Below are 26215 nucleotides of genomic sequence, written 5' to 3' on the forward strand. Positions count from 1 at the left end.
GTCTGCAGTGAAGCTCCGCCCACATAATTAGGACCGCTGCATAGAATTCCTCCTCCACAAAAAAGCAGTCCGTTGCTAAAACTTTCTTTTTACCTAAACAAAAGGCTAATTACGAGAAAAAAAATTTACAAGCTTCAGAATTTTGATACATCGCTTGTCTAATGTAGCCAAACACTAAAAAGTTGATTCCGTTTACTATTTTCATTAGCCAGTGGAGTAACACGGTGCGCCGTGGACCGTGGCCCAGTGTTATCAACTGTTGTTTTTTTTAAGTTGTATCCTACTATAGTGAGTATTGAGCATACAACTGCCTCCATTCCTGCCTTGTAAAAAAACAGTCTGTGGTCGCTGTCCATTTTCACCTCAAGAGCTGCTGATCTATAGTGTTGTGGTAACCACAAAGAAGCGCTCTTCTCCCAGCTGATTAAAATCCAAGCAGCTGATTAGCACAGACTCTTCTTGCTCTGCATGGTATCCTCCATAGCATCTCTCTGCATTGGCACTACATGTCTTGGGACACTTGCTCTCTTTTTTGGGAGATTTTAGGCATTTATGATTTGAAAACTACAGAGGAAGATTAAGAAATGTGGTAGGAACTGCATCACTCCTGAGAGACCATACTCTGTGCTCTATTTCCACCACTTCTTCATTGATTGCATGTTTTTATGATTTTACAATACTCCTTTCTTGGAAATGTGTTTCGCACACTTTGCATGTTTTCATGGTTTTCCCCAACGCTGCATCTACACAGGTTATCGCTCTCTCCTATTTTGCAAGGAGAACATATCGGTCGGCAGAGAGAAGTGTCCCTTCTCTGTGTAGTGCCATTACCGGCTGGTACATCCCAGCACAAAACACATTGACACGGGATTGCCGAGTTTTAATATAATCTAAAGAGAAATGACATGCACCACCCACCCTCTGAGAGCAAGAAAATACAAAATTTGGCACTATAGAGAGCTAACGTCCGACAGCCCATGCTACTTGCAGTTCATCGATTATCAAGGGCAATGCGACAGAATGAAAGTTGAAGAGCATGTGAAATTGAGATGAAAACCAAGACAGCCTATGTGCACCATTCAGGCTTATCCAAAGTTGAATTCCGGTCCCAAAAGTGCATGGCTTGAGTTGATCAAGTAATTAACAAACCTACAGTAAGTAAAGTAATATAAGCAGGGAAACCATGGCGTATCACATGTGCAGTGCATGAAGTGCCATCTCAGACAGAATGTGACGATTGCAGATCTCCCATCCTGAATATAAATTCGCCATTAAAATACACAAGCAAACATGGCACAGAACTAGCATAACTACAACTTCTTCTAAAGCATTAATATGGACAAATTTAGCAAACTTTTCAAGTTAAGCTGAAAAACTCCCGAATATTCTAAGAGACCTTGAAACATGAAAACTTTGTTCTGCTCTGCCATATTGCTATATAACATATTTTATGGATAGGCTTCGGTGCTGTATATCAGTAATTTTATACTCTCACACTACAACCTCACGGAAAGAGTTTTAGCTCCACAAGCATAGTATATGTGAGCATAACATGCTGGCTGTAAGAAGTACTGGCACAGCTCACATGGCTCAGTCTGATGATGATGTCATTTGAAAGGCAAAAGGCCAGCTTTGCTAATGAGCACCATATCTAATGTGTCTTGGTTGGCACATTGTGGGGTTTCATCCAAGAGAAGCATTTTCATCCCAAAGAAGCCAATCACTAGGCCAAGGAAAAATTTATACATACAAAGCCCTTGCATTGCATTGCATTGGTGGCATTGCATAGGGATCATACCCCACACCTCTTGCGTTTGAGGTGGATGCTCAAGCCATTTGGTCAGACTGATTGCCTCCTGTGTGGTAGTGCACACTGCAAGCTATTAACAGAAAATGCTTGCTGACCTTCATTGTAGGCACTGCAAAATGAAAAAGTATTGATATTGTCAAGGATATGCACTAAACTTCTCTTGTCACAGTGAGCAGAAAAAGATACTGTTACTTTGATGCCACACTGTATATGTATGTTCATGCCATGCACTTTGGTTTGTCATGCATGTGGTTGTGAGGAAAGGCAAGGTATAAAACTCTCACTCAGCGTGGACACCTGACCCAAATCAAGAAAGGATGAAGGAGTGTGAGCTAGAGAGAGTGTGACACTGTAGTGGAGAGTTCCAAATTAATTTTGATAACCTCGAATTCTTTAACATGCACTAACATTGCAAAGCATATGAGCATCTTTTTCATTCCGCCTGCATTGAATGCAGCCACCGCAGCCAGGATTCAATCCCATGATGGCATACATGGCCTTGTGTACTTTTACAGAACCTGCTTTATTTAAAAACACTCCAGTACAGGGCTGAACACACTAAAGTGTCACGACCTGAATTCACTCGCTTTTTTTTCTAACCTAAGAGAAGACAGAAAACTTTCCTTCTTTAAAACAAACAATACACAGCTGCTGTTCCTGATAAAACTACAGCATGGTAAGAACAAATGAAAGCCTTCTGGGAATGAAACACTATGTACACAATTCACTCTGCTGAGCAGACTGGCACGTCAGTCAAAGTTTCCACCACATTTCGGCCTCTCAGCTGTCGCTAAAAAACTGCACAGGCCTGCAAAACTCTGGGACAAATGACAACACATTTACAAGAATCAAGAATGCATTTACAAAGCCAGTCTTCCTGTACAAGCTTCCAAAACTGTCGTGGAGGGCATGGACACACAGACCTCCAGGTCTATCGAAACCTATGGGCACACCATTTAAGTACGAACACCTTGTTTATCACTGTACATTCCTCGATACTGTCACACTAGGAAATAGCAAACGCTCCACAACACCATCCTCATAAACAGAAGGTAACAAAACAATGAACAAATAGGACATACACACTTCACCTTGAAATCCAGTCTAAAAAAAATAATAAAAACACAGTAAAAGGTTTGTTTACATTTTACATGCTTTCCTTATGCAAAAGCGATTGCAAAAATAATACATTATCTACAGGGCATACGTACACTACACTTTTTGCACATTAAGCCATCCTCCCATTTGTTCCCTTGCGCATTTGAACGCCAGGGTTCTAAAGACTGTCAATATATTATATGTTCATTTTCACAAACAGATTGCTGCACATGTTTTGGCACATATCTTATTTAACACAGGCAAAAACGGCTTTGACATGAAGGAATGCACTACAGAACATACAAAACAACTCAGAAGTGTGAGGTAATGCAGCAAGCGTTCTTTCACAGCCTAAGGGAAATTCTCCTGCAGAAGAAAATTCAAACTTATCATTGAACTGCAGATGCTACAACATTAGATCGGTGACTTGAAATGGGTGCAATATTCAGCAAAACATTCTGAATACAGCACACATCTATGGAGTTACATAACAATCTAAAAGTGGAAAATACGCTCATTTCCTCTTACTCATATTGCACATCAAAGCCTGCTCCCAACACCTGAAGATAATTTATCCTCACCTGTCAGCAACATGGCCTTGACACTGTCATGCGACCTCAAAAATTCCAGCGAAAATACGAACAGCCTCAACTGTACAGCTTCTGTGGCCCCACATTCAAACATTCAGCTGGCATTCGTAAAAACAAATATCAAATTCTGCAAACTCTTTATGGCTAAAATGACCTGCACCATTTTTATTCCAAATTACAAAATAAGATAAGACAGAAAAAATATGAAGAATGTTTGAAAAGTTGCAAAATTGGAAAAATTCCTTGTGTTTATGACAGACAGACTGGGTTTTTCCGGTTTGCTAGGTGTACTTCTCTTATAATTCGGCTTCATGCTGATCTACATAATTCTAGTTACATGACCAGAGAAATTCAAAACAAACTCTGAAGCCAAAACAAAATTTATCTTTTTATGAATGGAGAATTATGCGAATTTTGAATAAGCAAGGATTGTTACTTGAAGTGCACAATTTAAAAAAGCAGAACGGTGGACTTCCTTCAGGACAAATTGTGTTGAGCTGCACATGGCGATAACCTCGACAGTCCAAGGAGCTCAGGTTGCTAAATAAGCAAGTGAAAAGAATGTACTTAACATGAACTTCTAGTTCTTACACAGTGGTTAACATGAACTTTTGATGCACCATACTGAACAGCAGTCTACAGCACCGTGCGTTCAGTTGGTTTGCACCATTTGGTCTGTATCAATTGGTTTGTGCCAACGGCAGCAAGGAAAGGAAGTTGGAAACTTAGGTGCATAAAAGTTTTTTTTTCCTGGTGAGTGCTGCCATTTTTGGCATGCAATCAGGCACATCTTCTTCTTTTGAGCAGAATACATAGTAGCAGTTTTTTTAGAGAATGAGGGCTGGAACTTTCAGCTAACATTAACCGGATGTAGTAGTGACAGAAGACGTTGCATGGGTGACTGCAGCTTCTATTTGGGAATACTCAAAACCTTTTTCTGTCATGGCACAGAACATCCTCCTGCAAACTCCTCCTCACTTAGATTTTTGTCTCATTGCTGAATCAGTGATAATTCTTATGTGCAAACTTACAGAGCCCAATATTTTTGGGACTTTCGTTAAACTGGAGAGAATTAAGCAGCCTTGAAGGAAGCCTACTGTGTTGCTTAGCGACATTCCAGCATCATCTACCCTCCTGTAAAAAAAAAGGGGGAGGGAGACATGTCCAGCAGACAGTGTGCATGACAGATATTCACAGCCATGGGCATGTGAAAAAAAAATTGTCATAAGCTTCTTGATATGTAGATATATTTATGTAAGCAGCTCTTTATGACTTCGCCTTTTTGCAAAGTGGTTACAACATGTACTAAGCAAGGGCAATGCGGTGAGGTGCTGCACCCACTGCTATGAATGTTTATAAATCGGTTCGTTATGAGAATGACATCCCAGATGAATCCATGAAGCTGCAGTATGAGCTATAGGCAAGCACACTGCCACTCACTACTCAGTAATATTTATACATTTTATTCAGTGTGGAATGGCCATGCCTATGTTTTCATTGGCTTTGGTTATATTTAGAGAACTGTTTTGTGACTTGAGAGAAGTGTAATAAAGTGCCAAACGTAGCAAAAGTGGGAAAAGGTTTCTTGTCCTGACAGCCAAGCTATAGTGCACTATCCCATGCCAATACACCAGGCAGCCTTACTTGCATGAAAAAAAATACTTCCTTACATTTTAAAGATATTTCTGTTTTGTGTGAAAAGCCCTGAGAACTGGTGCTTTAAAGAAAAAGTCAATCCATACTGCTAGCAGACAACATGCCTCATTTCAAATGCTCAAATCTGGAATATAGATGGGCCTTTCTTCAGAAGCTCAAACAGTAAACAAATTAAATAAGTATATATGAAGCACAGCATACTTGGTCGCTCTTTTTATGCAATGTCATGCTCCTATGAGGATCAGTCGGAGATTACCAGTACTTCAACCACTGACAACACTTCAACTTTCCCAAGTTAACTATCAAAAAGTACATCAATATAAGACAATGTAATCACGAGGTGCCTAGCACTGCCTCTAACATAAATGTAACAGCTATGCTAATAAGCATTAAGCAGCATCAGAAGCAAGTCTGAAAGCACGTCGCTGGGAGCAAATAAAGATCTCCCTTCCACAGTGGCATATTGGCACTGTGGCATAGAACTTTTGATGCCAGGACCCCACAACGCATATCTTCAACTTCCAAGTACCGCTGTCTCATTCTCACAGCTGAGAAGGCACATCATGCAAAATGTGCTCATGCAGCGTCAACACAGCAAGCAATCTGGGCAGCGCAAACGAAAATTGGAGCGCTTGGCAAGGCATCTGGCAGAGAATAACTTTCAGTGGACCACTATGAAATGCCAGGCATCATTAGAGCGCCACTCAAACCTGTAGCATGCACATTGGCTTCTCAGTTTGTTAAACAGGAATTCAGCAGACGCCTTTTACAAGCATCCTTTCTTTCCTGCCGCAAGCAAACAGTGTCTTTCTTTATGGCCAAAGTATCAAGGTTTTACCAATTGACAATTCAAGAACATCTCAAGCCAATTCCTCAAGGATGACTGGCACTAGAAAGAGAACGACGCCCTTTGGCACTAGTCTTCCGCTGCATTTTTCTTCAAAACCTAAGTTCCAATGACGTCCTCTGCCCATCTTTTGATATGCCAGTCAGTAAAGTTATAAATGCGTGAAAACTCTGCCAGAGCTCTTGCCACGGTATGTTGAGCATGTTCGGCAAGGCAATGATCCCCGCACCAAAATCGCTTTGCCACTTGCATCATGCGAAAAAATCGAAACCTATGCCTGAAGTTTTACATAACTGCATGGAGTATCATAAATAAACTGGATCATCTTCAGCACTGAAAACAATTACTTTTTCTTCAAAAATAAATAGGCATCTCAAAAGCAGTCTGTTCTGTTTAGGTGGGATGAACAGTATTTTTCCAGGGATGCTGATAATACTGGGTGGTGGTGCTGGTTTATTAATACTGAAGCTCTATGCTTGTTTTTTTGCTGGCTGCAGGAATCAACCATGACGACGTTTTCCCCATCATGCATTTATAACAAATTATTTTCCTGAATTTTTATCATTCATGCTTATATAGAAAATTCAAAGCATTTATCATGTGCATTATAGGCCAATTAGAAGAATTTTAAACATTATGCTGTGATTTCTTCCTTGTACACATATAAAAAAACATGAGTGACTTTCCATGCTGGAAGAGCTTGCAACTGCACTAGTCTCATTCTTTAAGACTAGTTCTAGACAGCTCTAAGGACATCAAATATATTTGAAAATGTGAAAAGCAACACACTCTTAGAAGGTAAGCTATGAATCATAACGTGGCTCATTCCTTTTTAAGCGACTTAATGTAAGCAATTTAGATTCATGACTAACAGCTAATACATAGTTATGAAAAGCCAGCAGTCATCAAGCACAGGTAAATTTTCAGCTTCAAACGTATAACGAAAACGCAGAGAGATGCCGAAGAAACGACAGAAGGAGCGCTTGGGCAAACACATTACAGACAATCAAAGCTTGCTAACTGCTATCTGGATATAAGCGCATGAGCCCCTTCAAGTGGAATTAGATTTTGATGCAGAATGTGTGCCAACACTTGTCGCATGTTGATATACTTATAATTAACATGCAGGTAGTCAGAGCACCATGAACACTCATCTGGTCAAAGACCAATCTGCTCTCCTCAGATGTGGCACATCTTGGCTGTTTAGCTGGCAGAGAGATGCTATATCCACAATGTGAGCATTTTCTTCTTGGCTGCGCATAACAAAACATGCACCCCCAAAATGCTTCGGCAAGGTAGACTAGACAGTGGATTCCATTTTAAGAACACAAGAAAATAAATAAAAAGTAAAATTAAGTACATCACCTCATCTCACGGTCATTTTGTTCGCATAAAAAAAAGAAACTGTAAACAGCAAACTACAATGGAATGTTGTCATGAGAAGAGAAGCCGTTAAAGAGACTTCTGGTCAAGTCTTTTAACGGAGGGCATCTCATAAGTACAACAGTTATCCCTGAAAGATGAATAGAAAAATTCCGCATTAAGTTTCTACAAAGTATTCAGATTAAAACAAAATTTGTTTGCTGGAGTTAAAAGCTTCCTAAGCGACAGTTATCTGTCACGTCACCTATACAACAGAAAATATGAAGTGAACAAGAGAGGGAGAAGCCTCAGGAAGCTTGCCAACGTTTCAACAAGAGGACTTGTTTTCGTCTGGGCAAACAAAGAAAAGTACACTTGTTGAAACGTTGGTAAGCTTCCTGCTTCCCCCTCCCCACTGTGTGTGTGCAAGAAACCCATCTACCTTCCCTTATGGCTACATAGTGAATAAGGATTTGCAAAGGAAGGATTAAAATAAAGTGCAAAATTCAAATAAAATGTACATATGACAAATAAAGATGAGAGCAGAAACTATGTTGCCCAGTTCCACTCAAAAAAAGACCTGTTCACCTTAAGAACATTTCAATAAAAAAATGCATGAATTGTTTTTTTTATGCATAAAAAAACTGCAGACTTTCTGAAAGTTGGCTCTTGAGAGTTGTGGTACTTTGCTTTCAACATGCACTGAGGCTTGCTCACAGCCTCAGTTGGCTACATGTTCACTCCAACAAACAGGACAATCTTAAAAGAGAATCTGGCAAAACTGCCACACCTCTATTGCCCAGCACTTTGAAAAATCTTTAAACTGTGCAAAAGATTCTCTTGGCATATTTGTCTCTCAGTCCCACACTATAACGCACTAGATGGGAGGACAAACTGGCAAAAAGCAATAAAAAGGAAAAAAAAAGGAGAAAATTCTGTTGATGCTGCCAGCTCACAGCAAGTTACATGCACACACAGCCAGTGTAAAGTTCTTAGAGAAGCTGGTCGATGACCGGGTATAGAAGTGACATGTGCTCAGCTCCCTTGATGGGCAGCTTGTTGACTGAGTAGTGGTGGATCATCTCGGGGATGCTTTCAAAGGGCTTGCTGAACTGGCCCAATATGAACTTCCCATCTTCGTTGTGCACTATCTTCATGTGCATGAAACCCCGTGCGCTCCTGTGAGAAAAAGAAAGAATCCCAAAGGGCATGGTAGAATCTTCCAGCTGTGGAGCCAGTAGTATACAACTACATAGGCAAACAGTGAATAGTGAACTGATGACAAGCTCCGATAAAAATTCAATAGCAATTGCAGCATTTAAACAATCAATACACCTAGACAACACACAAAAGCTGCCTTGTAAGTTGAAGCTCAGAGTGAACCTGTACTGAGCCACACGTAAGGGCAAAGAGCACCAGGCTATATCCTATGCTCCAAAAAAAAAAAAACACTTCTATTCCTGCTTCCTAAAAATCCTCACCCTTTCTATATGCAGAGGGAGAGACATGGGTAAAATAGAGGAGCAGTAGTGGAGACATACAAAACCAGTTCTAAATTTTTGATATACACAGTGCTGCCTTTTGTTTCATGTATACCCGTGTCCCAAGAAGCAGATATAAACTGCTACTAACACAGAAGATGGCTTGCATTTTCTTACTCTGCGGTTATAAGCTTTTACCCATAGCACACATAACGAACATGTGCAATGTCCTCCTTTTGAACATTCCAGATATCTACTGACAACCCAAAAAGTTACTGCAGGACACACAATGAGTTTTGGCCACATGTTAAAAACTAACTGACATCGAAGTAGTCTACACAAGTGGTATTTCGGAGTGGAAGTATTTTTGACAGTCACGCATACTGTGGCAGCAGCAAAAAAAGTGGTAGGGTTTTAATGTAGTTAAACCAGGAAGACGTGCAAAAGCCTGTGTTTAGCCTGGTTGTCTAAACCACTGGTTGGAATTGGTTGGGAGTTGATGAAGATGATGATGTGCAATGCACAGCGCGAGAGTGTGTTGCAGTTTAACATTAGGCGTCATCGAATGCGGCGATAGCATAGTGCTCTCGTTCATGCCGCTGCAGGTCTGGAACATAGTCACAGCAATATTTATTTTATATCTGCATAGGCTTCTTCCCATTGGCTGCAGTTTGTGCAATGCTCCCCCGAACTAACCCAATGTTACCCGAGTTACTCCAAGCTTCACACAAGGCTCTTGGTTGGGACTGCATTAAATAGTGCTTTCGCACTAAAATGGTTCCCTTCAGGCACGCTCCAGAAGAGATTAACCACCTCTATTGTCTCTTGCAGATGCACATTTTTCTTCGTGCTCTACCGATACAACTCTCTCTGCCTATTAAAGCCTGCAAAGGTACTCGTTTCACATTTCTTGCACGTGCTTTTGATTCAACAAAGCACCACCCACTTTCGTTGAACACTAAGCCCATGAATAAAATCAATGCAATGCACATTAACATTGAAGCAAAGAAAAAGTAGAGACAATGCTGTCTTCTGTTGCTGTTTGCCTCTAAGTTAGTGCATCTCCAGTGCAATTAGACCGAATTTTCAGTTTACTGCTGGTTCTTTCGCGTAACAAAATGTTGGCAGCATTCAGAATCTCCAGCCCACTGGGTTAGGATGAGTTAGAAAATATGTATATGCTCATTAGATCTCATGCAGTCTAATTCAATTTCTTTTGCTAGAATTCTACAGAAGTGCTGCACTCCTCCAGCCTCAATATAATGGGAAACAAGAGCATATTTGCTGTGCTGCCATATAGTTATTTTTCAAGAATTATGGAACAAATTGTGAGTGGTTGTCCGAGGTGGTTGCATGAGGAATCTATGCACAGCAGCCAAATAAGCGCCAAGCTTCTTGTGCTTTCCAGTGAGATTATTTATAAATTTGAGTTAAATATGTAGTCCAGCCCAGATATATCGAACCCAAATGGGATTGCAAAATAATGCGATGTATCAATAACGCTATATATAAAAAATGACACCAGATAAGCTTATCTGTAAGTTTACCTGTAGCCTAGAAGCAGGAACACATTGTGCCCATACTAGTGACGCGTTTCTTGCAGTAACGTGCCGCCCACCAGCGTGTAGGCAGCACACCACTCGCTGGGCACTGCCAAAGGTAACCTGCTTTGCTTTGAAGGCACAGAGGTTGGTGCTTTGGAACTATTCACTGCCTACCATAAGATGCCTAAGCCTGTTACCAGTACAGTGTAAATATCAGTAATCTAATTACAATTGAGGTACAGCTGGTTTTCGCAATGCCGTGAGCAGCAAAGTGAGCGAAGCATGCCACACGTGGGCCACCACTAGGCTTTAGTTAGTTAGGTTGGGTACAGAATGAGTGCAAGAAACCGAAGGCCACCATCAAGCATGTCCCATGTTCACCTCATCACCCGGTCTCAGAGCGCTAGTGCTGCCAGCAGGTGCCAAAGGCCACATAGCCAAACCAGTCTTCGTGCGCGAAATGTTTTAAAAGTCAGCTGTTAGGAGAGGTGCCACTTGCAGGGGTGTGGCATGCCATTCCATATAGGGAATACCCTGCTGAAAGTGAGTTTGATAAACGCGAACGACAGTGCTATACTTCTACCAATGTTCTAAATGTGTGATATAAAAAACAATTCGATATATCTGGGCTCGACTGTATACTGCCACGCATGTGTTTAAGTACATGCACGATGTACAAGGCCACCATTTTTTTTAAGGCAGAAAGATCTGCAGCATATAAAACAAGGAGAAAAATTATAAGGATAATTGTTAGACTTGCGGCTATAAAACTTCTTTCCTGCTCACTGAGGGGAACATCTGACTTAAAAAATAAGATTTGTTTCAGGCTGACAGAGAGAACTTTTCCACAGGTCAGATGAGGACATATATAGTATGTGCAATACACTTACAGCCTGAATCCAAAACAATAATCCACAGCAGGTACTTCTCGGAAGGCACATGCCAATTCTTACTTCCTCGTAACACCATGAAGCCCCAAAAGAGGAAGTCAAACAATACTGCTATGCTCACTTCAGGGAGAGTGAGAAGTCGTGCTTGGAACTTTCGCTGTTGCGGACGAGGTAGCTTCCCTCCTTCAGGACCCTGAGCAAATTCTCAGCGTCAAGGCGACTGATCGAACCATGGTACCACCTGGTTGAGAGAAGGGAGAAAGCCACAAATGGGAGGTTTCCAGCCTAAAATCATACCAGCAATTGTTGTGAAATCAAAAATGGCCATGCATTTTTATCAGCTATTGTGCAGGGTAAACAAAAAATTGGCAGTGGCTTGATTTGGCTAACCATCGAATGTCATCACATGGCTTCACATCACCCCATCGGATGTCCTTAAGGTCAAAGGTCAACCCAAAGGTCGCCCAGTGTCAAAGGTCAGAGGTCAACTAAAGGTCATGGGTCAAGGGTTTTGCACCATAACTGTACCACATATGGTCACACACGGCTAATGTGGCTGGGCTGAAGGCCGTTCAAGGCCATTCTCCAGCCCACGCAACGACTGCTTTACCTAGTGTAGTGAAGCTTTTTGATTCAAAAGGAATTCATCACCGAGAGGCATGGCTTGTGGTTTAAGCACTGCCAAAAAGTATTTAATTCTCACCCAACATTATTTTCTCTCTCTAAAATGTTGAAGCACGTGAATGCTTATCAGCTTATTGGCAAAAGTCCACAACTAAAGTATACATACAGGGCAGCAACAATCAGCAAACAGCGCAATTTGGACAGCTGTGGAGTAGTTATGAATAGGAATAACTGAGACTAGTAGCTGCAGGAAACTATCACAGAGACATGTCTTAAAGGGACACTTAGGGCAACTCCATCCAATTTTTTCTTTTAGTAAATATTAATTATCTGGCTCCTGGCGATGCTGATGTTTGCCCAGAAGCAAAAGAGATTCTCAATATTGAGAAAACTGGATTTAAAAATTTCTGGTGGAAAACTGGCTTGACACATCACAGTTTGCTTGTGAAACTAGCTAGTGGTGGCAACACTGCATTTTATTTTCTGACCATTTGCAGGTTATAAAAGCTCTGTTTTCAGTAAAACTAGTGCCTCATTATAAAATGCAGTAATCTATTGATAAAAGCAACCTTCAATTTGTCTTCACTGTCGTAACGCTGAGAATACCGACGAGGACTGATAAGCCTGTTTGGCAATGCATCCTTAGTTGATTGACTGCTGAGATCAACTTTTCCTACAGTTGCTGACCAATTTTGGGACACAGCGCGACCCAGAAAATGCTTCGAATAATCAAATTAAAGAAATCCATGAACTTCAATAAAATAACTTCACTGTGAAAAATTGGTCTCAAATGTCACGAGCCTCGCCGTTTCTCACATTCCGTTTGCAAGTGATAACACTGGATAGAGTTCTGCTTTCTTAATGTTTACGCCACCTCACGTCACCAATACAAGACTGCGTAATGCGGCAGCAGGTCATGCCCATGGACCCCTCCCCCTACGTCTTTCCCTCTGTCTGCCTTGCACCATGAGCGTCATTGTCTAACCCACTGCGGATGCTCTGTTTTCAATGCAATCGCGTGCCCTGGCTCGTGCACTATTTGTAGGGCACCTCAGAAGCAACAAAAAATGTGCCGTCAACTCGAGTGGCAACAGTGGGGAACAAGTAGCTGAGCCTATCCACGCCAGTCCGTCTGATTGACTCTGTTTAAATCAAGATGGTGCTTTTCACGACGGCGAAGGGCCAGTTCATTGTGACAGTGAAGCCAATTCGTGTCAATGTTGAGTTGAAAAGACGAACTTTAGTTCAAGAAAATGATCTCCATAGTTTTGCTGGCATTTGTTTCAGTCCTAGATTCTGAACTTTTGGATTCCAAACGGTCTGAAATATCGGTCGTGGATACATACACTATGAGATATGTGATGGTTCCTCAGTAAAGTCTGAAATATCATGCAGCTCCGAATTATTAGAGTTCAAAAAATCGGTTGGCTACTGTATTCGCATGCCTCATATACTCTACTTGCTAAATAGTTCCTTTGCTCTGTAAAAGCAAAGTTTGGCCAACAGACAGTTTGTTTTAAAGTTATGGAACCCTGCTTTCATGACTTTTGTCACTCATAATACAAGCTCAAAGTTGACAACTACCTACCTTAGAAACTGCCAAATATATAAATGTCCCCATTTAACTCCCTTTGATTCATATATGTATAAGCAAACTGAAGGGAAAGCATAATTGAGCTCGGAGAATATAAACATAAAGGTGAGCACTCACCCCTGCTTTTCAAGAGCGACGCTTGTGTCTACCTTCTCGCCAACAACGCTCAAAGCGGCGCAACCAAAATTTAGTGTGAGGTTGTGCCGAGACCGCTTTGGCGAGTTCGATGCGTTCAGGTTCAGGTTCAGGTTGAGCAAGGGTCGCGCTGGTGCTGCAAAAAGATAGAAAGATTGGAGAACAGTAAGCACAAAAACTGAGCACGAATAAGTGCCAGGCTGTCTAGATATACCACATACACATAAAAAGATGAACAATTGTTTTAGGAGAATCCCCCATGCTGGAGTAGATTTGTAAAAAGGAGTAATTAGTCATTGACATCCACCCGAGCCCAGCCATACGCTTAGAAAGGAAAACTATACAGCTTTCTCAGAAACTTCGTAGTTAATAATTCGTCCTGGACCAGGGGTCCATACCCGGGACCACCGCTTCACCGGAGCAATTGCTTTGCCAACTGAGCTAACTGGGACGGCAAGCTTATGTAGGCCAAGAGCGACTGATGAAAAACTCGAAGTGGGAACAGTGTTGGCCAGTTATTTTTGGGAGAATCCCCCATGGTGGAGTAGATTTGTAAAAGGGAGTAATTACTCATTGGCATCCACCCGAGTGCAGCCATATGGAACCATACAGAGCCATACGGAGGAAAGCTGTATAGCTTTCCTTTCTAGCCTAGTGGATGCCAATGGGTAATTACTCTCTTTTGCACACAAAGAGAAAGAGGAAGAAAACAAGGGATCTGTTGCACTGAGCTTAGGAGTAGGCAATGTCAGCCTGAATACTTGCAACAGAGATGGTATTTATATGCACCTGGCCCAAACAAAAGCCAAACACCGACCAAGCAGGGGTCTATTACAACAAAGAGCTCTGAAAATGCTTTAATTATTTTTTGTCAGCTTTATTGTCAAGGTCTCTCACTACAGTAGGGCCACTATATTGCACCCTAAGAATCCTCAGTAGTTTACATAGGAGTCAGTTTGGAGGGCTCGGTTAATTTAAAACTGTGTGAATAAAGCTATGACGCTAACTTTATGGCCACTTCTTCCTAGGCAACAAAAAGACATTTCAATACCTGAGAATCTGAGCTATCACTGGCTTGTTTTGTCCTAACATTTGTCTGCCTGTGAGGTCTTAGCATCTCCAAGAGATGATTCTGTTCATGCCAATGTTACATGCATGTCAGGCAGAAGCGTAGGCAATGAATATACTAGATGTTACAATTTATTGTGCTTCATTATGGGTGCCACAACATTATGGAACTTTCTGACAGCACATAAGGACTACTGCTGTCCAAATGGTACATTTTGAGGACCAAAAACAATATCCTCATATCTGCAATTCTTTATGCCCCAGATAGGTTGGTAATATCCATGCATAATAGTGCTGCTCTACTCTTACAAATGCCCATGTTAAATTTTTAGGTTAAGTAAAACCATGGCAACGAAACTTGAACGAAGAAGTAAATAAATATTTGACTGCAGACAGATGCATCACAGGCACCTAAGACATCATTCTTTTTACTTTTTTGGAGATTCACACAATTATAGACAATGAAACCTATGTTTCTGAAGTATGCTGCTGTATCACATCAATTGCATCAGCTCTGTTGTACAGTTTGACGCAACACGAAGCTGATCACTTTAGGTTTAACTGTGTTTATCAGATATAAAAGATATTTCTTCTGCGATTATTGCCTCAAAGTACAAGGAAAAGAAGGCATTCCTAATAATAACTGGAAATGTTTGCTCAGTGACCAGAACTAAGTGTGAATAATATTCAACCAAATACAATATAATAACCAGCTTCCTTCACAAAGGCCCTTTAGGCTGTTGCCAACCTCCTTACCTTGCCTACCGCTTCTCAGTGCAGGCTAGAAGAAATGGCATGGGCTCATATGTCATCAGACTAGAGGGTGTTGCCAAAGTTAGGGGTGTGTGACGAAACTATTTTGGGCAGACAGATATGTTAATAACACATCAGACTCTGATGGGCTGTGACGTTCATGCAAGGGTGCTGGCTGCACCTTTCAGGTTTAATACTTCTTTGAATCCATACCAAATTAAAGGCCTGTTGCCTTCATACTTTAGTTTGTTGCTGTGCTATCAAGTGCTGGCATCTCGGATTCAAGTTTATTCTCACGTGACTCCTAGTGGGGCCACCCTACATTCATGGAGTGCCTACATTCAAGTACACATTGTGAATTTACTAAACTGCTCCATCACAGCCTATTTTTGTGTGATAGAGGAAAAAGCAGTCCTTAGTTTCTTTATACTGTGTTGTCACTTTTACAAGAAAGCAAATGGCCGTCATAGCTGGAGAGACGTGGTACTCAGGCTCACTTGCTGTGCAAGTGGCGACTTTAACATGGTTTCAGACAGTACAGCACAACATGGGCACATGTACAGGAGCCCGGTTTGACACTAACCATTGGGCCTGGCAGGGGGGCCTGCAGCAGGCGACTCCATCGCGATGGACGTGTTGGATGAGGAAGAGGAGGAAGAGGCCATCATGACCACTGAAGGGGAAGAGCTGGGACCACCGCTGCTGCTGCCTGCTGTTGGCGCTGGGCTGGCACGAGATGGGTCCAAGGCCTGCACTGCAGACGAGGACTCGGGGGACGGAGGAGGGGGCAGCCGGACGGCCGAAGAGGCATGCTGTGTGGGCGACTGCACAGCCGGCCGGGACCTGTGGTTTCGTTCAGAGAAGAATGAAATTGCTTCAGAATGTTAATGAGAGAAGACAAAGGCACTTTTGAAATAGTATTGAACCTTTCTCTCTTGCTGCTACCATAAAATCACCTACTTTACCTTTCAATAACATAACCTAGCTAACATTGCATAACAGAACATATAACATAAAGAGTGGGAGACTGCAAAATTATTATTCTGAAATAAATTTGCCATCTTACAATGGCATGGCATGCTATGGGATGGGATAGGATGTGGGGTTCAACATCCAAAAGCTGTATATAGGCTATAAGAGACACCTTGCTCATGTTTCTATTAAAAAAGTGAATACCTTGACAGACAACAAAAAACTAGCATTGCCAGCTGAGCTGGCATGCGAATGCAGCTCAGTATGATATATGGGAGTTTCACTTTGCTGTCAGGTGTAGAAACGGAAGATACTACACAGGAAGAATGCAGGAGTTGACTAGCACAGCAAGAAGATGGACAATCAGGAAAAAGAAGAAACTTCAAGAGCCAAAAAGCGTTGAAACTGTCAGAGAAAGCTGAACTAGTTTGCTAATGTAGTAGTTCTTGTTAGCAACTGCTGATTGACATGACCCAGTGAAAGTATAAAAGGTCTCAGTTAAAGTAGTTTACTGCACTTATCAACAAAGGTATGTGTGCGGCTGGTCAAAGGCACTATGGCTACATTTCAGCCAATCCTAGTCAGGATTAACCTTGGTCGGAGCTGGCCTCAGAATTGGCTTCTGTTGAAAAGAATTACAAGGCACTTATGCTAAACTGTGACATGTATGGCAATGACAGCTGTCACTGTCACTGCGAGAAAGTCAGAAATTATCATGCAGTGCCTGATATTTCGTTGCTAAGGGTGACTGAAATTTCATTTACCTGCTTTCAGCAGGTTATACCTATAATGATCATAAAATTGATTGTGAGGTGGGCGTTACTTATGCTGCAGTGCAGCTGAGGCTGCTCAGCATGCCCTCGGCCATTGGACAGATGATGCCACTGATCGCACGTTATCTGTGCAATGACTGTGCGATGAAATATGCTACATAAACGTTTTCAAATTATTTCAGGTATGACAGCAATGGCGAGATAGCAAGATGCTATGTGCGGTAATGACAGCCTGCCATGACTGATGATCGTGCAACTGTACCACAGTTGTTGGTGTAAAGTGACAATCCACCAGCACTGGTTGAAGCTCAAGTGTGAAAATGAGAGAGTGGAGGTATGACAGCAATGGCGAGATAGCAAGATGCTATGTGCGGTAATGACAGCCTGCCATGACTGATGATTGTGCAACTGTACCACAGTTGTTGGTGTAAAGTGACAATCCACCAGCACTGGTTGAAGTTCAAGTGTGAAAATGAGAGAGTGGAGGCGCACAGATGAAAGGCATGACCTCATTGCTCCCTACTCACAGCTGTGGATTTCTGTTGACCTGCTCTCATTGTAATTTTGTTTTCCAGCTGGTCTGTGTACCCCGCATCCTAGCAACTCGCCACAATGGCTCAGTGGTTAGGGCGCTCGGCTACTGAGCCAGAGTACCTGGGTTCGAACCCTGCTGTGGTGGCCGCATTTTGATGGAGGTGAAATGAAACACAAAAGGCACCTGTGTTCTGTGGGACCTCAATCCATGCTAAAAATACCCAGGTGGTCTAAATTATTCTGAAGCCCTCCACTATGGCATCTCTTTCTCCCTCTATTCTTTCGCTCCCTCCTTTGTTCCTTCCCTTATGGTGCCTTTGAGGTGTTTACTGAGATCTGAGGCAGTTAGTGTGCCATTTCCTTTCCTCAAAAACTAGTTTTCCGCATTGTGGCATAATAATTTTCTGCCTACACTGGTCACAAATAGAGCACAGCACTCTCATAATGACTGGTACTCTTCCAGTGTAACTCAGCTTTGCTCCCTCTCTTTACCTACAAAAATGGATCACTAATTGGTGCAAACGCTTTGTAACAATTAACTGCCTACTTTGTGACCAAACGTGCTCCTCTTAGGGATAACATATAATACCTGTGTCTTCACAGGTAGTTAAATATGTAGTTAACTTGTGCTTTTATCATATGAGGTGAAAATATCCATCTTGAAATCAGCTCTCCTTGTTAAAATGGTTTATTCCTAGCTACAGCAATTTAACGAGGGCTTGTATCAGAATGGGCCTTAACAGGAGCCCAGCTTTTGTCTCCTTTTAGAACCTGAACTAGTCCCAGCCAAGAAAATTGTACTTGACAACAAAAGCTTGAACTACAGCACAGCTGAAATTGTAGCCTAGAAAAGTGTTGGTGATCATTTTAAAGCCCCCCACAGACCATAACCAAATAACCGAAGGTTAAGTAAGTTGCTGGCTTGCTCATACAGGGTCACATCATGCACTAGCCCATTTGCACAGTCCTTTTCTTTGTTGTCTTTGGTTGTTGGCATGAGCACTTGTGTACGAAAAAAAGCCTACAAATTTGAAACTAGGCCCATTTAGAAAAGTGCAGAGTGCAATTTAGCAATAACCAGTTCTAGCTAGAAGCTCACAGTGCCCAGTTAGCTACTAACTGACCAAATTGAAAATGCACAGTTCCAGATCCAAATGGTTCCAGTGAAAAATCACACAGTCACAAGTAAGTCTTCACTGTTGTCAGTAGACATGCACAATGACGCTTGACCTACAACTGATCCTATTTTTCTTCCAACAGAAAGATACTGTTCAAGCTGTTTCTAATGCAAAAAAGCTTAGGTTCCATATCTAGCTTAGACAAGGACTTCTTCAGTAGCCCTCCTGCTGTCCACTTGATATTCGAATGGAACCACTTAGTTTCCAGCTGGAACTGGTAATTTTCGAACAAGAACCAGACAATTCCATAATTAGATATTAGCTGAAACCAGTTTACTACCCATTTGATTTTCACCAAGAAAAACATAGTAAACACCTACTTAGCCCAACTCTCTTGGAAAGTAACAACCACATGCATGGCTGTTGTTCTGTTGCTTGCTTTCCTTCATCTCTTTTGCAACAATAAACATAAAGCATAGCGAAAAACAGAAAACCCAACTTTCTTTTGCAAGTTTTTGATGCTTTCTTTCTCTCTCTGGCAGCACCCTGGGCTGTTGTGACAGAGGTTTCATACCTGTGGTCGGGGACTTGCGGAGGCGAGTCACCATTGCTGCGCTTAATCCTTGGCAAGTCCCAGGGCCGGTCGTAGTCACTCTCTGGTCTTGTGTCTGAGCTGGGGCTCTGATTGTGCTGAACTAGCGGTCTTGCCATAGCAGGGTACCGCTTGGTGTTGTCAGGAAGCCGCCGCTCCGCACTCTCAGCTTCAGCCGCAGCTGATGAAGCACCCTGAATGGTAACGAGATTTTGTAAGATGCCTTGCTTTTTTTTTGTTATTACATAGCTGAGGCAAGTGAATATTAGGCTTCTTCATTCTGACTCAATGATAACTATTCAATTATTTTTATAACATTTCGAATTGTCTAGTAATTGTATTCACACACAAATTCTACACAGTGGTGGGCTCGGCTGTATGTTATATTTCACTTTTACAAACTCCAACTTTCATATAAAGAAATATAATGAGCCCCAAATGAGTCTCACTGGCCATTTTGCACTGTATTTTCCCATATAAGCCACATTTTTTTTTTCTGAACTTTTCACTGGTGCATTTTATACAATATGGTACGTGTGACCTACATACTACTGCAAAACATGACACACCACCATGTGCCATCTTTTGCCATGCCCCAGTAAGTCTGTCTGAAAAGAAAAGTGATATGTAAAGGAGAAAAAGCTGAGTTATTTAAAATGTGATCTTATGGGTAGTATCACATAATCTTGTCACAACTAAACTGAATGCAGCGGCGGTACAAAGCATGCCTGGCTGCTGCATCCAGTCCAGATGGTCTAGACATGTTTTCAAAGATTTCAATTTTGGCATCACAAGATACTGTGGACATGATATGTAGTTAGTGGTACAGTAATTCTATGCGACTGTACAGACACGATGACTGCTCCGCTGCCTAGGCGGTGTGCAGTAAGTTTCACGCGTAAGTTTCATTAAAGGCATACAGTTGGGAGCACTAAGGTGGTTGTAAAAATACCGTCAGTAAAACTAAATTGGTGACGTCTATCACAGATACCAGCAACCACTTTTGCTAGTAGCACCACTGGCAGCATAGTTTCAGTCTTCCTTTCTGAAAACATCAGAAGAGATAATGAGAAAGCATGTATTAAACAATTCAAGAAATGATGACTAGCTGCAAGAGAAAAAAATTAAGGCGTCTGAAGTTTATTTCTACAAAAAGAAAAATGAAAATAATGCTATCCATTGCACTCACTTCTATTCATAAAATGTAGTATATATATTCTAGGTGTGACTGCTGGACTATTTTGAGAGCTGCAAAGTTTTAACATGGCATGGTGCAACCTCTGGCTCTGGCATGACTTAATGTGCCAATTTAAAATATAAATTCCTGCTAAAACCCCATGTTCCACCTTTGCGTTTTGTCATCATAGGGAAAGATCTGCAGGAATACTGCAATATTTTTATACTCGTCTTTGGCATTAGAGTGTCATGTTATGATCAGTAGATGCAATTTATATCAGCCATGCAAAAGTACCTTGAAAGGTGCACCGTTGAGAACTGTTGGCGGGGCAACAGCCACCAACCTCCCCCGCTTCTCCTCGGGTTTCCGAGGGCTGTCGCACGAAGAATTTGAAAGGCTGTCCACAGATGGCGATGCCCTGAACGACTGCAGGGCAGCAGCGCAGTTGGAACCATTCTGAAGAGGTGCAACCACGGGTGCTGCGTGCTGCAGGAAGATTGGGGCAAAAACATTGTTGCAATGGACAAACAGCAGCTTTTCTTTGGAGTAAAACAGTGAAAAAAAAAAAAAATTGGCTTCATACAAAGCACAACAGAGCAGGTTACAGCATCAAGTTGATACCTACGTTCTGACAAAAAAAAAAAAAAGCAATGTTCTAAGTGCTGGAAAGGCATGTAGGCATGAAACACATATTGCACCACGCACTAGTTTACCACCATTTGGTGTGATGCAAAAGGCTCCTTTTGTTAGAAGAAAGAAGAGAAAACCAAGTGATTTTTTTTTTGTCTCACTTGAATTGCATTGAACTCTCATTTTTGCAATGATCTACTGCCCTAATGAGATAACGAGATAATACAAAATCATGACACCCATTGTTAAACGCACCTCTCAGTATGTCCTGCCACCTGAACCATGACAGCATGCATGAGTGACCACAAGTCAGCTTTTCAAAACTCTCATTCTTTCCAAATGCAATAGCACCATGGTATACATTCCCTAATGACACATCATCGATCATAAAACATGTGAGAAATAAGCACAACTTCTATTATTTCAACCCCTTCTGTGTGCCTTGTATAAAATTTTATTTAATTTTTCTTGCCATTTCTGTCTGTTTCTTGCCACTGTGCAATTCTGTCCAAGACTATTGCACTGTACTGTCCTTTTAATGTTTTGTTTTTATTTTCCTCACATTTTTATTGCAGTTCACCATGACAAACCAGTCTGCCCCCCCTTATGTAATGCTTTTGAGTTCTTAAAATAAACAATAACTGAAAATGAAATAAAAATGAAATCCTGTGCAAGTCACCAGCCTGACTGTGCCACTCTATTCCTTAGCAGCTAAGAAGGCATAAGAATATAATTAAAATTTTATGACAAAGCTGGCATCAGTTTTGTTAAATTTGATCCTTGCAACCATGGATTGCTACCCCTAAACATTTCATGCTTGACATGCTAGTCAGTGGGAAGTTGTTTCACGTACACTGGCAATGGCCGCAACCGGCTGCAGGGGACCGTGCCGACCTCGCTTCTCGTCAGGCCTGCGAGGGCTGTTGTCTGAAGAGGAAGAGGAAGACACATTGTCCGAGGATGTGGACCGGAACCCGTTGAGCAGCACGGGCGCCAGGGCCATGGGCTCGCCTTCCTTGCGGTGGCCACCGTGCCTTGGGCGCCTCACCGGCTCTGAAGGGAGCACCTGCACTCAAGCAAAACACCGTGGCTTGCAAAATCTTGCAAAATAAGTGTTTCGAGTGTTTGCTTAAATGGAAATTGTGCGCAGAGAGACAGATTAACAAAGCCAAGGTGAAATCTTGCTAATAGCAAACACATAAAAATAAAAAGTAATAAAATAGTTCAATATAACCAAAATTCATAATTCTGTATTTACTGGCGTAATCTGTGCACTTTTGCGCAGTCAAACCTTGTTATAACACACACAGAAAAAGTAATAAAATAGTTCGATACAGCAGAAATTCATAATTCCATATTAAGTTACGTAATGTGCGCATGCGCACTTCTTTCCATAGGCTACAAAATGGGGGTATGCAAAATTACGTGGAGATTTCACAAACACATCCTAAAAACATCTACAAAGGTCACACCGTGCAATATATACCATACATTGCTGCCTATACGTTTACTCCACAATCACTGTTGCTGAATCGTGGGGAATTTCCCATATATTGGGAAAATCAAGCCACTGAGGGAAGAAGGAAATTTTTTTAATAACCCATTGAAAACGTAAGAAATTTTTGTTTCACCGCGGTGTTCGAAATGTGCTTTCTGGGGAAAATGTGCAGAGATGAAGGGAAAATGCTGTTATCATGGCGGCCTGACTAGAGTCGCGAGAAGAGATTTGGCTTAATGTTTCCCTTTAATTTGCTGCCTAGCCTTGGATACAGAGCCCTGGCGCATTCAGGTTCATTTAGGATTCGGGTGCTGCGTCCTTGGATTTCTTCCAGCTATAGTGGCAGTGACCCTTCCATTAATTGCTTCCAACCACTCCCAGCTCTTTAGTCACACAATCTCCTATGTACGCATGTTGTTGTGAAGGCATTCCCGAAAATTTCTACGGCCTATACAGCAGAGGATAGAAAGGAAATGGAAGTACCTGAACTGGTCCCCGTCCCATAAGGAGTGGCCTACCTGGACTGTCCAGGCAGTACGACCATCATGAGAATGTCCCGCGAGAGATTTTTTCCAGCAGGTGGAAGCATATGCCTTTTAATTCAATCCTCCAAACGCAAAAGCTAATAAAAACGAAGTGGTGATTGACGATGATGTGATTAAGAACAATCCAGCCCTGTTGTTCATTATTTTTGGGCTTTGCATGTTTTTTTTTAATTTACTCATTCTTATATTTATTACCTTGGCTGTATTCACTCTAAAATTACTATATTTTGAAAAAAATATATTTGTGGGAAAAAATGGAAAACTTTGAGGCGACAACTTGGAAAAACCAACTGGCCAATGCGGCAACACTGCCCACAATTCCAACCCATCGCTGGACAATAAAAAGAATTGACTCCAAATATAATTAAGTCACGCATACCCCCATTTGTGCGCCCCGCTCCACGTCATGTGGTTCCCTGCGAGCATGACAGCGCGTGTGCAGCTCAGTGCAGTAAATGCTCAATGATACAATCGCAAAGCCAGCAGTCAGAGGAAAATGGAGTTGAAAGGTGAAAAAACATGTGGCCCGGCTGACAAGCGGAAATTCGAACAGCAAACGGTTTGGTAGTTTTGGATTCGGGTGCGCCCTGAAGGTTACCAATGTTTGCTCTCGCAACTGCTTTTCCAAGAAAGCGACCAAAGCGACCACCAGCATGAGCGAGCCAGTTAAATGGCATGCAATTTGATTTTATTTTTCGACGTGCATGTGGTACTGACGTGTTTGTGGGGTGTGGAACCCCCTACCATTGCTTTTAATTGCGATGGCATCATTGCACAGCTGTTGCTTTTCAGTGGTGACTCCGTAGGTGTCTACTAGGTGTACGCACCGCGCGCCTGCGAGTGCCCAGCGCCACCCTACGCGAGGCATCGGAAAGAGGTACCCATCTCCATAGGTCTCTTCGATTTGGCTGCACTTGCTGCACCAGTTCAAGAAGTGCAGTACTTTTGCTTTCATTTTGCCAGTGCAGCGTGCGCCTACTGCACTCCCGTCCTCGTTTTGCAAAGTGCCAGCCTAGTGCAGCATGAGTTCTTGGCTGGCTTGCATTCACAGAACTGGAAGTGCAACTGTAGTGCAGCAATAGGGTGACCCCCATGCGCAGGTCAGAGAAGATTTGACTGTAGTTTAAATGAAGTGATGACTATCCATTTTTGAAAAGAGGAGGTGGGTAACTTTGTGGCCTCAGAATTGTAAACCTAAGCAGTCAAGTCGAGCCCCATGAACAGCAGTTAAGCACATGTTCGTAAATGATCTGTGCATATGCATGCAACCACTGTTTTTCTGCATGTAAAATGACAGTTTCCTGGGGCTGGTTCATGGCAACAATAACTGCAATTTGCTGCTTGAAAATTCTTCATGTGGTTCGAGTCCTGGCAGATAAGCCAGGGCACATTTGGACTGTATGAGGTCTACATGTTCCTGCACCACTCCCTTGTTCCTCAGCAAAATGACCATGCAAGATGGATAGGCTCTACAGTAAAGCTTTATATTTAGCAAGTTTGAAGCCGCATGCTAGTTTGATTCTGTGGCAGGAGTTTGAAATCCGTGAGCCAGTTGAAAAATGATCATCCTGAAGAAGCTCTGAGCTATAGTGGCTACAGTGTAGTAGCTAGTGTAAATACACAGCAGCTACAGTGTAGTTGACATCCATGCATTACTGTGTTGGTTTCAATGGTGGCATTGCTACTATTCGAGACTGACAATACAAGTGTCCCTTTTTCGCTTTGCACTTCAAACAGGTTGAGTTACCTTGCTACGGGCTCCCATGCATGCAACCTTGCACGCCAATCTTCAATTCCCAGCTAAATGCATTATAAATTTTGCAACACTGGGACAGTCAACCCCTTCATTCATGTCAAGCAGCCAACTAAATAACATCATGTACCCCATGTCTTCATTTCATGCAGTCTGGGTGAAGCATGGCAAAATTAGAGAGACAGCAAGTGTGCAGGGCAATGGCAGCACTTTCCAATATGCAAGTAATGTATTGAAACAGCCTCAATTTCTATGCATGTAACGGTGAAGGAATGCTCACAGTAAGAGTATGAAATGCAGCGGGGGAATAAATTTCGACCCATGGCAAGTCGACATCGGCCAACTCATATTTTGCTATTTATCACCTCAAAAGCCAATCAAGTTACGCTCCATAGCATAGCATCACTAAGGGACCCACTGCAGTGCGTTTCTGCAATGTGTTCCACATTTACATTCTTTGAAATATGATCAGCCAGCATCCTTTAACAACAAGTTCCTTTTACAAACTCAACAACTGCTTACAATTCAACACAAAGCACATAATGCCAAAGTACAGCCAAACATCGAGGAAACTAACCTTGACACCAGCATGGATGCTGCGCTTAACAGCGACTGCGCCGAGAGGTGCAGCTGGGGGATTCTCAGCAATAGGGGACTGTGGTAGGGGGTGGTTTTGGTAGATGGCCTTATCGGCCGCTGACGCTTGCTTGCCGGACTGCCCTCTGGTGGCAGGGACTGGAACTGAAGGGTTGCCACTACCACTGCTGCTTGAGCCACGAGGTGTTGGTGCTGGTTGCTGCTGAGCGCCAGAAGATGCAGAGCTGCTGCCACTGCTCCCCTGTGTGCATTAGTTGGTGTGGTGGCATTTCAAAACAGGCAAAACCTATTGGGAGGCAGCTCTTTCTTTCTTGCAAGCAGCATACATCGCAAGATTCTCCATTAACCACAGAACATACATTTAATATTTACCACATTTTCTTTTTGGATATTTTTGATATCTTGAGGACACTCGGAAGTGTATGCTGGATGTTCCAAGAATTAAAGAGCACAGCATTCCATGAGATGCCCAAAAGTCACGTGCACACTTTGCAACTCAATTTTCCAGTTAAGGGCTGCTGTACCTCAAAGTATTGCATGTCATGGGGCAACGACCAGATGCAAATGCAGACAT

At 42.2% G+C, this 26215-nt stretch overlaps 1 protein-coding gene across 3 annotated transcripts in view; it reads right to left on the minus strand.

The window, feature by feature from the left end:
- Positions 1–883: 883 nt before the first annotated feature.
- LOC144126218 (uncharacterized) overlaps positions 884–26215 on the minus strand; it is a 182838-nt gene continuing 157506 nt past the window's right edge. For 2 of the 3 annotated variants that reach the window (XM_077660261.1, XM_077660262.1), the window contains 8 exons: positions 25622–25882; positions 22102–22314; positions 20913–21104; positions 19424–19635; positions 16036–16295; positions 13614–13767; positions 11400–11519; positions 885–8542 (listed from right to left, as the gene is read on the minus strand). In XM_077660261.1, the coding sequence (XP_077516387.1) occupies positions 8356–8542; positions 11400–11519; positions 13614–13767; positions 16036–16295; positions 19424–19635; positions 20913–21104; positions 22102–22314; positions 25622–25882 (1599 nt within the window). In that variant the 3' untranslated portion in view covers positions 885–8355. Of the gene's footprint in view, positions 8543–11399; positions 11520–13613; positions 13768–16035; positions 16296–19423; positions 19636–20912; positions 21105–22101; positions 22315–25621; positions 25883–26215 lie in introns of all 3 variants that reach the window. The other variant, XM_077660260.1, reaches the window with a different exon arrangement.

The sequence above is a fragment of the Amblyomma americanum genome, chromosome 3, assembly GCF_052857255.1.
Source record: "Amblyomma americanum isolate KBUSLIRL-KWMA chromosome 3, ASM5285725v1, whole genome shotgun sequence".
Classification (NCBI taxonomy): domain Eukaryota; kingdom Metazoa; phylum Arthropoda; class Arachnida; order Ixodida; family Ixodidae; genus Amblyomma; species Amblyomma americanum.